The 15044-nt window shown below is 40.7% G+C and overlaps 1 protein-coding gene across 8 annotated transcripts in view; it reads right to left on the bottom strand.

Moving 5' to 3' along the window:
* Positions 1-15044, bottom strand: part of Sv2b (synaptic vesicle glycoprotein 2B) — a 180320-nt gene that overhangs the window by 35798 nt on the left and 129478 nt on the right. For all 8 annotated transcript variants that reach the window (XM_020154402.2, XM_074062054.1, XM_074062047.1 and 5 more), the window contains 2 exons: positions 4156-4336; positions 3655-3806 (listed from right to left, as the gene is read on the bottom strand). In XM_020154402.2, the coding sequence (XP_020009991.1) occupies positions 3655-3806; positions 4156-4336 (333 nt within the window). The remainder of the gene's footprint in view (positions 1-3654; positions 3807-4155; positions 4337-15044) is intronic.

A 15044-nucleotide genomic window follows, 5' to 3' on the forward strand; every position in this document is an offset into this window, starting at 1 on the left:
CCAAAATCAATTTTTCCCTCATGTTTCCATGGTTTTTATGGTGATTTCAGTAATCTGCATGTATTGCATTCGTTAGGCACATCTTTCAGGTTATAAATTGAATAAAATTAAATGGTGAACTGCTTCCAAATATTTGGAACAATATTAATTTCGAGGCAGGCATTGTTCTGTTCACTGACCTTTTCGCTTGCCCTACTTTTCTTTGTCAGGATTTCACAAACATCTGGTGATCTGGCTACAATGAAAATTAATCTTCTATACTGTATCCATTTTTTTTCTGGGCTGTGCCCATGAATTCCTAGGCAAACATTCTGAATTTTGTAATTTTCTGTCTCAATGAGTCAGTCATTTAAATTTCTGATGCCAAGACCCTCCATCATTCATTTTTGCAAAAGGAACTAAACTGTTTACACAAGCCATCCTTGAACAAACATTAGTCTCCTTTCTACAGTTACCCTTGCATTTGTTAGAGGATTAATGTCTTAGACATATTGAGAAATATCATCACATGTCTGGCTTCTTGTGGACAAAACATCTGGTCCTGATAAAATGGAACTTAAAATAAATAATCACTCTTGTTATTCTGTGACTCCAGTTTACCATATTTCTAGAATGGGTTTCCACCCAGCTGATGCCAGTTTTGATTAAGTCTCTATTTCAAAACAGAGTGGTTTCTTACAGACATATAAATAAGAAAATGCCCTGTCCATTTGGTATAAATTATTTAACCACAAGCGCTATTGTTGGTCAGCAGTGATCAGCCAACAGCCATGTGGCCCTTCTGCCATGGGCTCTCATTTGGTCTCCATGCTGTTCTTGCTTTCTTAGAAACCAGACACTTAGATATTGCAGTGTGTGTCTGTGTATGTGTGTGTAAAGTGAGGCTAAAAATAATGCACTTAGTAGTGACTACTGGATATCTACCCTCACAACTTCCTTCCTTCCCTTCTTCCATACTTATGTGGCCGTCATATGGTTTGGGTGAGACTGATCAGTACCAGGGATAAGGAAGAAAGTTTATGTAAACCATTCAGGACCTGCATCCTGTGGAATATAGTGATTGGTTGAGATGGGCACACAACCTAACTGACCCAGTCATAGGGAAGTCAAAGACCTCTGGTCATTGGATGAGTGTGAGGACATGTTTTTTTGTGTGTAGCAAGCACCAAAACCTAGAATCGCTACTGCTTAATGGAGGGAAGCTAGCCTGAGTACTAGAACCATCTTAAAAATGTTCTCAACAGTTTATGCATACTGGGAATTGGCTGAATGCATAGGCTGGCAGGGACTGTGCAGTTAGTTGCTATTGCTTCCTCTTCTCCATTGTATAGGTGAAGGAGCCAAGGCTCCTCTCCTTCACCTATACAAATGAAGTCAGTCATTTGCCTCTCATCACACAGCAGCACAAATTTGATTCAGCTTTTATTCAGATTATATTATGTCTTCCCCCATATGAATGAAGTTTTTCATTCACTTCATTTAAATGTGGAAATAGTTTCTTGGTGTTAACACAGTTGGATAGATTAAGAGAGGAAATAACACATCAAGAATTGTGGGGAATAAAAGCAATTTCTCAGAACAAAGTGACCCACAGCATAGTACATGAGAAATTAAAATGTGCATTTGTGTGAAGTATGGAATGCAGAACCTATACTAGAAGGGCACAATTTTGTATCTAAAATTATGGACAGCTGACTAGTGACAGAATTAGTGGCAAACTCCTCAACTCTATTTCACTATTCCTATGCATAATTCTCTGTTTCTGATACAAAATCCAGCAGGTTCTCAAATACCAGACTACTAGACATGGCAAAGACTACTTGATGTTCCAAAACTCTTTTTCTACTTTCAGGACACAGTTGGACTATACTTCCCAGCATCCATTGCAGTAGCGTGTGTCGTATCACAGAGGTGGGGCCATTGTAACATGAGCAGAAATGATGTCCTCCACCTCCTGACCTGCCCTTTAAAACACCAACACAGAAAGGCCCATGCTCTTTTCTCAAGCTACAGAACTGTGAAGTTAAAGATGGTGTGATCAGCCAGGCATGGTGGCTCACACTTTTAATCCTAGCTATTCAGGAGGTAAAGATGGGGAGGATCATGGTCCAAAGCCAGCCCAGGCAAAAAGTTCACAAAACCACACCTCAACCAGTAAAAAGCCAGGCATGGTAGTGCATGCCTTCAACTCAGCTACTCAAGAAGTACAAATAAGAGAATCACAGTCCATGCTGGCCTGGATATAAACTCGAGACCCTATCTCAAAAATAACCAAAGCAATAAAGGACTAGGGTGTGGGTCAGGTGGTAGAGAACCTGCTTAGCAAGTTTGAAGCCCTGAGTTCAACCCCACACTATCCCTCCCCACCAAAAAAGACAGTGAAATCAGCTGATGGAAGGAATTTGAGCTCCAGCATTACTGAAGGAGCAGAACCATCTGCAGACCAGAAATACCAGTGAGAATTTACAGCAGAGAAACTTCTATTGTGTTTAACCACTGAGATTTTAGCATCTATCAATTGATCACAGTAATATACCAATATACCAGGTACTGTCCACATCCAAGCTTTTTCTTATAAAGATATACGTACAGCTTCCATTAGCATACAGTAGAGAGAGTCAGATTTAAAATGAAGAGGTAAACGGACAGAGAAATATTGGTAATCTTCAGGGAAAGTTGTCTGCTACTCCCTAGGGATCTGCAGGATTCTAAATCAGGACTCATAATCAGTGGCTTACCAAAAATGCTTTTGACGGATTTGATGGTACTACCAGTATTCTCAAAAGGCATAACGAAATTCAAAACCACTGTCTTCTCTTCACTACTCTCAACAAAACCAACAGTAACCGTTCATCTTCCCAGGTCTCTGTCCAGAGATTACAGTTTTCACGACTGTCTAGGATAAATAAGATTGTCCCAGCTGAAACCAAGACATCATCTACAAGGGCTGCCCCACTTCAGTAGCTACACAAGAGTGACATTAGGCACAAGAATGGAAGGTGTGCAAGTGTGCCACACCTGGAGGGACACCAAGATGCTAGATCCTGCCCACCACATGCTAGAGACAAGTCATCGACTTCTCTTGACTTTTTGTTACATCTATCATCTATAAAATGGAGTTATCAAAGCCTGGCTTGCTAGAGGGAGGAAGACTGGAGGAGATAAAGGATAAAAAACTTTCAAGGTGAACATGGTGCAAACATTGTGTAGATTATGTTTCTAAATGGAAAAATGAGAATTGTTGAAACTATTCCAGGAATGGGGGATGGAGAGGAATAAAGGATGATGATGAAAGGGATGAATCCAATTATGATATATTGTAAGAATTTTGTAAATGTCACAATGTACCCCCAGTACAACAATAATAAAAAAATAAAATTAAATTAAAAAAAACCTTTCAAATAAAAGGAAGAAAAAGGGAAAGGGAGAGAAGGGAAGGGAAGGGGAGAGGACAGACCATATTATTTCTAAAAAGGCATGTGTACTGAAATTAATAACATGTCTGAAATGTGAAACACTCTTTAGGAAGATCAAGGTCATAAAGGAGCTATGTGTGAATACAGGGAGTAAGGCTGAGATCACACATTTGTGTGGATACAGGTACCAGGCTGTATAGAAACCAGGGCCCAGAGTTATTTTAAGACCAAGGCTCACCGTAGTGCGGAATGATGCTCCAGGCCATTGCAGATGCATAGATTCCCCCGGCCATCCAGAAGATGCCCAGCCAGCTGACGTGTTCTCCTCGTTTCTCCCGAGATAAAAATTCAGAAAAATAGGTAAAAACAATTGGCAGAGAGCCCCCAATCCTGCAGATAGAAAATGCCAGAAAGAAAGAATCAAGGCACATACTAAAAGTGATCATAGCAAAATCAAAGTTGCCTTATACTCCACCCTTAGATTCTGTAGTGAAATAACCCAAGAATTTGAAAGAGCAGCCAAGGAAGTTCCCTCTGTGTATGGCTATTGGGTTATTTTGACTTTATATTCTGACATTACAGCATAATTGTGCTGCTCACCTAAGGTTCAACTCTACTACAGAATTGTTAAAATAAAAAAACTCAGTTCAAGGTTTTCAGGAGGTACCAACAGAGCTAGAGTGCCAGAACAGATGGATCCTTGTTCTGGAAAGGCCAAGTCAAGGTCTTTGAGTCATACCCTATGCCTGAGATGAGTCGGCAGAAGAGAAAGGCGCCATAACCCTGCACGAAGGAGGAGAGAGAGGCGAAGGAGGCATTGATGGCGAGGGACATACTGAGGACTCTCTTTCTTCCCAGCTTATCGGCCAGACCCCCCAGGATGAAGGCCCCTGCCATCATCCCTAAGTAGACTATCAGCCCTGTGAAGAGAGGAGAGAGAGAGAGAGAGAGAGAGAGAGAGAGAGAGAGAGAGAGAGGATGGAGAGAAAAGACAAGACATTAGTGACTGTTTGATGTTTAGAAAATCTAATGATCCAAATTTTAACCCAGCCTAGAAATTCCATATCATAGACATAAAAAATGGGGTGTGTCAAGTTATCTATGGCAAATTAGAAGCTATAAAGTTGAGTTTTTACAAATGTTATTTCAAAAAAAATAGAATCACCAGTTTTCCATATATGTACACATGCCAACATAGGTTAACTGAAATCAGGATAGCTGTACCATTCTTAAAGAAAGATAATTCTTTTAGATGCATAATCCACAAAAGAGGGAAATGCTGTAATTTTACTTTTAAGCAAGAAAAGTGTTTGAACTAAAAAGTCCTCACCTGAGGGGTGATGTTTAAGTAGAAAATTTGGGAAGGAAGATAGCAGTGCAAGCGAAAACCACAATGGCCAACAGATCATTACCATCTTATTATCTTATTACACAACCATGAGTGGCCATTTCCAAGCCACAACCAATGCTCAGACCTCTTAGAGGAATATAGCATAAATGTACAGGATGTGAGATAAGCATCCAGTTTTTTATTCTTTTGTGTATGGATATTCAGTGTTCCCATTTATTGAAGAAACTGACCTTTCCCCATTCTGTTTTCTTGGCACCTTTGTCAAAGATCAAGTGACCATAAATTTGTGGACTTATTTCTAGATTCTCTATTCTGTTCCATTTGTCTATATATTTTATGCCAGTACCTTGACAGATTTATTGCTGGTGTTTATTTGGTTTTTTAATTTATTTCTATTTTGGAGGCTTTTTGGTTCTTTTGTGGGTTTTCATTTATTTATTATTTTTTATTAGTATATATGAATTTCACAAGGGGTTTCATTCTGATATTTCCATACATGCATAAAATGTTCTTTGATCAAATTCACCCCTCTACTGCTCTCCCTTATCCCCCCCCTTTTTTTACAATTTTAGTGCATTTCATTATTCTATTTTCATACATGCATTTAATGTACCTTGATCATATCGACCCTCCTCCCACCCTTTCCTTTCACACTCTACAGCTTTGAAGTGCATTTGAAATCAGATTGTGTATTGACATCAACTTTGTTCTTTTAGCTCAAGATTTTTTTTTTTTTTTTAGCTATTTGGTGTCTCCTGTGCTCCATAAAAAATTTAGGATTCTTTTTCTATTTCTGTGAAAAATTCCATTGGAAACTTGATTAGTATTGCATTTTAGGTCATTCTGGGTATTTTGGACATTTTAAGTACTAATTCTTCCAATCTATCAATTGTGTCTTCTTCAATTTCCTTCATCCATGTTTTATGGTTCTCAATGTACAGATCATTCACATCCATGGTTGAATTTATTCCTAAGTATTGTATGCTACTGTAAATGGCATCATTCTCTTAATTTCTTCTTCAGATAGCTTATGTTTGGGTACAGAAATCCTACTGAATTCTGCACATTGGTTTCTTATTCTGTTACTTCACTGGATTTGTTCACTAATTCTAACAGTTTTTTTCGTGGACTTTAGGATTTTCTGCATATAAAATCATGTTAAGCTGTCCTTGAAGGACAAATAAAACTTGGATTTCCATTTGGTGACTTCAGGAGTGCATTAAAGACAGTGGCTGCTGATATACAAAAGTCAGAAAAGGAAAAAGGAAGCCCAATGTGTTTGAGCAACTACTGGCCAGGAGTTTGGTGTATTCAGAGCATAGTAAGTGTGGGAGACACTGACGAGGGTTTGAGATTGAAGTATACAGCAGAACCCAGATCATAAACAACTCTGTGTGTGTGTGTGTGTGAGAGAGAGAGAGAGAGAGAGAGAGAGAGAACGTGCACGTATGAGTGTGTGTATGTGTGGGATATGGATGCTTGCTTGTATGTGCGTGAGTCCATAAATCTGAGAGAGAGAAAAGAGAGACGGAGTTAGATGAGTGATCCAGAGATTGGCTGAGAACGAGTCTCTACACTGGCCCCACCTGAAGAAAAACACTAGTATTAAAAGTTCATTTTTCTTTTACTTCAATAAAGGCATCTTCAGCACTTCTCAAACTTTACTGTGCACCAAATCACCTGGGAAATCGCTTAAACTGTGTTTAAGTCATATTCGGAATCAGCAGGTCTGGGTGGGGCCTCAGATTCTGCAGCTCCTAAAAGCTCCCAGGTGAGGCTGGAGCTACTAGTCCAGGGACCAGACTTGCAGTAGAAAGAGGGTGGGGCTCACCTGTCCCCATTTAACCACAGTAAGGGATGATGATGATTGAGGATGCCAGCCTTGGGAACCAGAAATCTCATTTACAAGTTGTATGATTTGAGAGAAAAACCTCAAATGCACCTCATTCATAGACTGGTTACTGACCTCTAAGTTGCCTTCCCATTCTTCTAATATATATATATATATATATAAATCATAACAGATGAAAGTCTGTGGATTTCCTGGTTAGAAGATCTTCTGATTTAAAAACCTAAGTCCACATAGAAATGTCTAATTAAACTACGAGGGCCACACAAGATGTGTTTTGAATTGCTAAGCTACCCATTTGCAATTCCCACCATGAACAATGTGCTAAGAATTCAGTTATTGTCTCTCAGTTCCAAAGCCACCCTTCTAGATCCTATTTCTGAACCCTGGCTTTGTCAAGCCCTTCTCTGCTAGGCTCTTCTAGTAGGGGGCACTAGAAGGATGATTCTTTCTAGAAAAAGGAAGGCAGGACCTGAGTTTCCTTTCCTGTTAAGCTTCATGGAGAATTACTTCTCCCTGGCAGCTGCAATTCCTTCCATGGCAGTAGCTGAATCCAGTTAGCAGAAGCCACATCAGGCCCTACTCTCCCCTCCCACAACAGAACGAGCCAGCCAGGATCCCCTCTTCTGAGATCTGCAATACAGCTCCAGGAGACCCCTTCTCTGAGCTGCTAACTTACAATAAATCCAATCCCTCTGGTTATTTCTGCAGTCCTGCAGGTGGTAACTGCTCTCTGCTTTCACTCCCTCAGTGATGCTTTTTCAAAACATTTCAATTACCCAGTTAATAATTTTTATACCAAAGTCTCCCTTTCGAATAACAGGCATGCTTTCTGTCTCCTGTATTCTCTTTCTGAATTAGACACTTAGGTAAATTGACAAATCTTAGCAATTAGATATTGAATCCAATATCTGAGCCCCAAGAAGGCCCAGAACCTCCACGATGTCCCAGCATCTGCTGTCACTGCATTACTGGTCTCCTGGCGCAAAGGCTGGTGCTTTCACCAGCAAACCTTCCTGTCCAGGGCAACAAAGGTACCAGGGAGAACAAGAAGAGCTTCATAGATGTTCTCTTTGGAGGCCAAGGAAGGAGGGATGGAAGAAAAACGAGTCTACCCACAAGGGAAGAGAAATATGAAATTAATGATGCCTCTGAACTGGCTGTGCTATTAAACTCATTTAAAATCTGTCTTTAGCAAAGAAATTAAGATAATAAATTTGGGAAATCGGAGTGCAATAGAGTTATCAAAAATTACTTTTGCATGAAGGAGATGAGGGACTAGTGAGAAAGCTGGAACTTCTCTCACACTTCAATTCCACTCAACAAGCTGAGTGCTGTATTAGGGAAACACCCCCCAGTGTGCAGAAATGAAAAACTATGATTGCTACTTGCAGAGTAGAGGCAATGATGTCAAAGGAAGGAAGGATGTGGAGGGATGGGAAAGGTTGGGTTCTCTGCCAACCCCCTCCACCCAACCCCAGTGGTGGGAATCAAACCCGCTGATCTACATCTCTGCCCCTTTTTCTTTTTTAAATGGGGTCTTGCTATGCAGCTCAGGCTGGCTTTGAACCTTCCTCCTTCTTCCAAGTGTTGGGAGGAAAGGTTTTTAATCAGTGATAATGCAGCTAAGGAAATAGAACCTCTGTCCCTGGAGGACAGGGGAGCTTGCTCTGACAAGCACCATAAAAAGAAGAGCCCAGTCTTGAGACTGGGACAATCGAGTTGGGATCCTGACTCCATGACTGCCAGTAGTATGACCACAGGTACCCCATTCAATTTCCCTGACCGTTGTTGCCTCTTTGTAAAATACAGGCAATAATAGTCCTTTTGCAGAGTTGTTAGGATGACATAGGAGAGGGGCCTGAATGTATTGAGCAGGATGCCCGGCACAGTAAAAAGCAAATGCACAATCCATAAAAGACACTCTTGTTATTAGTAGTGCAGCTAAGAATTGTCTGTGCCGCTAGAAAACCACAGGCTCAGACAAATGGATATAAGACAGTAGCATTTTAAAACCAAACCAACTATGTATTAAACAGATTTGAAGAAAGGGAATAGAGAACAGCAGAAGGACTTATTTATAGCAGCGTGCCCTTTAAATACCTCCCTCTCTCTGTACCTGGAGAAGAAGCCAGGTTCCAATTAAATGCTTTCATGGACTAAAATGTTTTTCAAGTTTTCTCTAATAAAGCTTTAAGGGAGAAACTATTTCCCCTTAATCCTTATATTCCTAAATTCCAGACTAAATATAATCTCTTTAGAGAGACAACTCTGGTGCTCCAAATTGGAGCCATAAAATTAAAGGACCAGAGAATAAATACTTTACTTGTAAAATCTCCTATGGTCTCTTGTCACATCACTTTTTTTTTTTTTTTTTGGTGGAACTAGGGGACTGGAGTTTGAACTCAGGGCTTCATGCTTGCAAAGCAGGCACACTACAATTTCAGCCACACCAACAGTCCATTTTGCTCTGGTTATTTTGAAGATGGGATCTTATGAACTATTTGCTCTGGCTAGCCTTGAACCGTGAGCCTTCCAATCTCAGCCTAGCAAGTAGTTAAGGAACAGGTGTGAGCCACTGGCACCCAGCTTACTTTCTTCTTCTTTCTAAATTCTCTGTATAGATATCTTAAACAAAAATGTCTTTTTTTGCAAAAATGGAGGCCAGGAAAGTAGAACAGGTCCTGTCTAGGGTTTGATACCAGTGGGGGTAGGGGTATAAGGAAAGGATGTAGGAGGGTGAATATGGTGGACAATTTTGTACTCATGTATGAAAATGGAAAAATGAGACCTGTCCAAACTGTTCTAAGAATGGGGAGGGATAAAGGAGAGGGTGAACTATGATATACTGCAAAGACTTTTCCAAATATCACCATGTACCCACAGTACAACAATGATACAATAATAAAAATAAAAATAAATAAGTGCGTAGCCCTCCTAACTAAATTACACTTAGATAGGAGGAATAAGAGCTAGTGCTTGACAGCACAGAAAGGTATTGTTTATTTTACAAGGAACCAGAGGAGAGCAATCTGAAGATTCCACCACAACAAAGTGACAAATATTTAAGGAGATAACAGATGCTAATTATCCTGATTTGATCTTTATATGTTGTTTACATGTATTAAATTATTACACTGCACCCCATAAATATGTACAATTATTATGTATCCCAATTAAAAATTTAAAAAGGAAAAAAATTGTGCAGCACTTTAAATATATAAAAAATAAAAGCAGGCCACAGGCCTGAGGCCATAGTTTGTTGATCCCTGTTTCAAACAAAATTTGGTTGTCCTGCTCAACGTTCTGTGGCATGCTGTCCTTTCCTTCATATCACATATCTCTATTCGCTGTTAGCTATCTTTTTCCAATACTTGTCCAATTCCTTGAACTGTCAACTCCTGGAGGAGGGTTGGTGTCGGCTCTGTCTGACAGAGTTCCCTCCTTTGTGTCTTGCACTTAGCACAGAATAGGCACATACAGGGTGCTAAATTAATATTAATTTAATAAATAAATAAAATGGTATGAAATAATTCATAGCCACTATAGAAAAACCTGCAAAACATCCAAAAGTACATAAAAGATAAAGCAAAAGCTATGTGCCACCACTCAAAGACTATTAGCATGTTTTACTTGTGAATTTGTGTGTGTGGTGTGTGTGTACACCTTCACACTGTATTTACATTTGCATTGAACGCCTCACAGTCTTGTTTTCCTAACTGACCCAGGAAAGGGTACCTTTATGCACCTGTCCTTGTCTTCATTGCTCATTCTGCTCAAAATAGATTCTAAGAAAAGGAATCAAATTCATGTTGCTGTTTTCCCTTTATTGTTGTGCTGGGTGGGGGTACGTTGTGGCATTTACACAGGTTCATACAATGTGTCAAATATGTCATACATGACATATTTCACCTCCTCTACCATTCTCCTTATCCACTCCCCCCCAATTCCCGGAACAGTTTCAACAGGTATCATTTTTGCATTTATTTACATGTGCACACATTTTTTTTGCACCATATTCCCGTTCCTACCCCTTTCTCCAACACCTCTTCCTTCCTACTGGTGCCAGCCCTTTCTCCCCGAGCAGGACTTGTTCTGCCTTCCTGCTCTCCAATTTTGGAGAAAAAAGAGAAAAGATAAAACAAAAAACATGACATTTTAGCTTGTTTGAGATACAGGTAGCTACACAGGGAGTTTCCTTGTGATATTTCCATGTATGTATATGTATTACAGCTCCAATTGGTCCATCTCTAATTTTCTTCATTCTACCTTAGTCCCTTTCTAATGGTATTGTCAGGCAGTTTAAGATTTCTTTTTTTTTTTTTTTTTTTTTCATTTTTCTTTTATTATTCATATGTGCATACAAGACTTGGTTTATTTCTCCCCCCTGCCCCCACCCCCTCCCTTACCACCCACTCCACCCCCTCCCGCTCCCCCCCTCAATACCCAGCAGAAACTATTTTGCCCTTATCTCTAATTTTGTTGTAGAGAGAGAATAAGCAATAATAGGAAGGAACAAGGGGTTTTGCTGGTTGAGATAAGGATAGCTATACAGGGAGTTGACTCACATTGATTTCCTGTGCGTGGGTGTTACCTTCTAGGTTAATTCTTTTTGATCTAACCTTTTCTCTAGTTCCTGGTCTCCTTTTCCTATTGGCCTCAGTTGCTTTAAGGTATCTGCTTTAGTTTCTCTGCATCCCAAGCACTGAGATTACAGGCATGACCCAGCATACCCGGCTCCTTTTGTTTTAATAGGATATGCCACTGATTTTAACCCAAAAAAGATCATCACTGTGTATTTCCAATTACTTTTTAATTTGAAGAGTGTTCTCGTTTGATTTTTAAAAAATGAATTGAGGGGGAAATCAGAAGTATAGTCTGTTTTTCTCCTTATTTCTTAGCTCTCATCATTGAGCACTACTTTTGCAGTCTGAGTCAAAATACTTATCACCTTTATTTTGCATTTTTATTTGTATTCTTAATTCTAAATTTTTCTTTAAGAAAACCAATAAAATCTCATGTAAAATAAAAGATTTTACAAATTACATACCACTTAAAAAAAAAAAAGGAAAGGGAATCATGAGATCATGAGGTAGGTCAAAGGGGATAAAGAGATTTGTGGTTCCTAAGCTGTGATGCCCGATTTCCTTGCAGAGAGCTGGCACACATCCCAAACCTCTCCCTGGCTCTCGGTAATCTTCATTCACACAGAGAGGATATTTTCTCTCAGCACCGGGGCCAGCGGGATGAGATGTGCAGTCACACCGTATAAGCAGTGACCCTGCATAAGCAATGACCATCTTTATTCCTGGCTTCTTCGACATACATGCACAGACATTAAGTCAGCTAATTATCCTGGGAGGAGCATGAGCTCCCATTTCTTGCAAACACCTCAATATTTCTTTGACAGTGTGCATATACTTCACAAGAATAAAAATCAGTATCTCCCACCTAAACTCTCTCCATTCCAGCTCCCATTTCTAACAGGTAGTTCCTGACAACTCCCTGACATTTCTTCAATCCATTGCAACGTGGTCTTTTGTTTTTTTGTGGTATTGGGGGTTGAACCCAGGGTTTCACCCATGCCAGGCAAGCACCCTGCCTCTTGTGCCATGCCCTGAGCCCTAAAGTGTACCTTCTTGAAGGATAGTATTCTCTTGAACTGTAGGATTCACAGGGCTTACCCTATCCTCCAGAGCAGGACAGCATCTGGCATATCCCTTGGGCTGAAAACAAGAGGCATTAAGAGCCACCAGAGCCAGGTGCTGGTGGCTCACACCTAAAATCCTAGCTACTCAGGAAGCAGAGATCAGGAAGATCAAAGCCAGCTCAGGCAAATAGTTCTTGAGACACTATATCAAAAAAACCCCACAAAAACAGGGCTGTTGGAGTGGCTTACGTGGTTGAATGCCTGCCTAGCAGCTCAAAGCCCTGAGTTCAAACCCCAGTACTGCTAAAAAATAAATAATAATAATCCCTGGAAATACTGTAAGATCATGGAAGTTGCTTGTTCACTTACAACCATGACAGTGATATTTTAGAAAAGCAGTTTCCCTTTTGGTACATCATTTTCAGAATAACTGCAGGTGAGAGGTGTCAACTGGGCCAGTGGACATGTGACATCTCTGATAGCTGTCCTGGGCATCTCAGCTATGATCATTCCCCAGTGAGACTCAGCAATGCCTCTGTCATTTCACTTAAAGCTATGTTGTGACTGCACTTGTGGTCTATGCTACAGGGTAGAACCCTGTATCTGATGAGATATAAAAAACAGTCCAAGGGCCAAGTGCAGTGGCTCATACCTGCAATCCCAGCTACTTAAGAAGCAAAGTTTGAAGTGACTGTGGTTTGAGACCAGCCCTGGCAAAAATGTTCACAAGACCCCATCTCAACCAATGTCCAGGTGCCATGGCATATGCCTATCATCCCAGCTGTGCAAAGGAACACAAATAGGAGGAATGAACTCAAAAATAACCAACACAAAAAAAGGCTGCAGGAGTGACTCAGGTGGTAGAGCGCCTGCCTAGCAAGAGTGAGATCCTGAGTTCAAACCCCAGGACCACCCCCCCCTCAAAAAAAGTTCAGGGAATCACAACAGAGCCAATTATAGAGTACAGCTGAGAGCTTGCAGCTAAGGCAGGGATATATAAGAGATAGTGTGGAATTTGCTAAGCCCTGTTCCTTCTCAGTGAGTCGCAACAGGGATGTGGAGATAAATAGGTCTTAATCCTCTGCTTTCTGGAAACTCACAACGTAGCAGAATTTTTTTTTTTTTTAAGTAGAAAAAAGGGAAATTGCAAGGGCCAGAGAAGGGACACAAGAGCTCTGGCAAGTTGGTGACCAGAAAGAGGGTGGAAGGGCAGCTTGGCTGCCTTAGAATAAGCAAATGGTTGTGGGGAGAAGAGGATGGCAGGACTGTCACAGCAAGGGATCAGAAAGTGACAAGGATGGTTAAATCTATGATCCGGGTCATATCAGTCCTTCTAGAACTTAGATGCTTTTTTTGGTACAGTGGCTCTAAATAAGCTGCCTTATCTCCTGTGTTAAGTAGAACTGATTTACAGCTGGGAAAGGCCTACCTTTATCTCTGGGGTCACATGGATATCTGACTCTGGCTCTTGACCAAGATAAGGGTAGTGAGGTGTGTGATGTACCATTTGAAGTCTGAAATCCCCCTACGGTCCCTAGGGTGAGTTTGTTTACTAATGCTTTTCAGTGGAGTAACTGGTGAGTCAGACCACCTGGCATGAGGTGAAAACACCCCTGGGCACCTCTGCCTCAGCTCTTCCGAAGTTAAGTTAAGATTTCTCACACGGACTGGAGACAGGTGCGTGCACAAATAAGACACTGAGAAACTTGTGCCTGGATGTCTCTTGAATGGCTAGGGTTTACCCACATTCTCTTTCTCGTGTCCCACTGTATTCTTTGCCTTTAAATAAAAGCCTTCTGGGAATATACTTGATGGAGTCTTGTGAATCCTTTCAAATATTGGATTTGATGAACTCTTATACCCCTGATCTTAGGGTTACAAAGTCGGATGCCCACAGAAGCAAGACGAGTAACACAGTGGGTGAAGTAAGCCGGGCACATATTAGGGAGTGGTGGCAACAGTGGAAAACTGGGGAGTATAAGCCCCATCTAAAGGAACCAGCCAGTGCTGCACTATAGAAGACAGACAATATTTTATTTTCAGTGCTGAGGATGGAACCCAGGACCTCATATAAACTAGGCAAGCAATCTATGCATTTAGCCACATCCCCAGCCTGAGATCCTGTTGTTATAGCTTCATAAATTCAAAAATTCAAATTGCTAAATAAATTTCTCAGCTTTTAAAATACTCTGCTAACCAAACAACTATTTTCATCCACTTTTTGAGATTCCTGTTTGATTTATGCAGGCTTTCATAGTATTTTAGGAAAGTGACTATTCATATTTTTCAAATAAAATGTATCTCTTGTTCTTCCATACCTATGACAATTCCTCTGAATTTGCTATTTCCCCTTTTCTTAACGAGGTATTGAGCAGTCCCTGGATGTTCTATGCGGGTTCCTTCCTCTGAGACGTCAAATCTCTCATCCACATGCCGTGTGGTGTTCTCTGTTCGGATCTTTGCGTGGCTGGCTCCCTCTTATATTTCAGGACTAAGCTCTGAGAGGCCCTCCCTGACCTTCCTTCTACAATACCTCTCCTCCAACGAAAGGAATCAGAAAGCCCAGTTAGAAAGCCATTTCATATTCCAAGTGACTGAGGTTGACATCTTGGGCCAGGGTGGTAGCAGCAGAAGTGGTATGAAGTGGCTGGATTCTGGATATATGTTAAGGGTAACACCAAAAAGAATAGTATTTAAAGGAGATCTGAATGAGTTGTCTAAAGGAGGTGTGGCAATAGGAGGGGATTTGGGGACTGAGCCCTAAAATATACCAATATT

The sequence above is a fragment of the Castor canadensis genome, chromosome 19, assembly GCF_047511655.1.
Source record: "Castor canadensis chromosome 19, mCasCan1.hap1v2, whole genome shotgun sequence".
Taxonomy (NCBI): domain Eukaryota; kingdom Metazoa; phylum Chordata; class Mammalia; order Rodentia; family Castoridae; genus Castor; species Castor canadensis.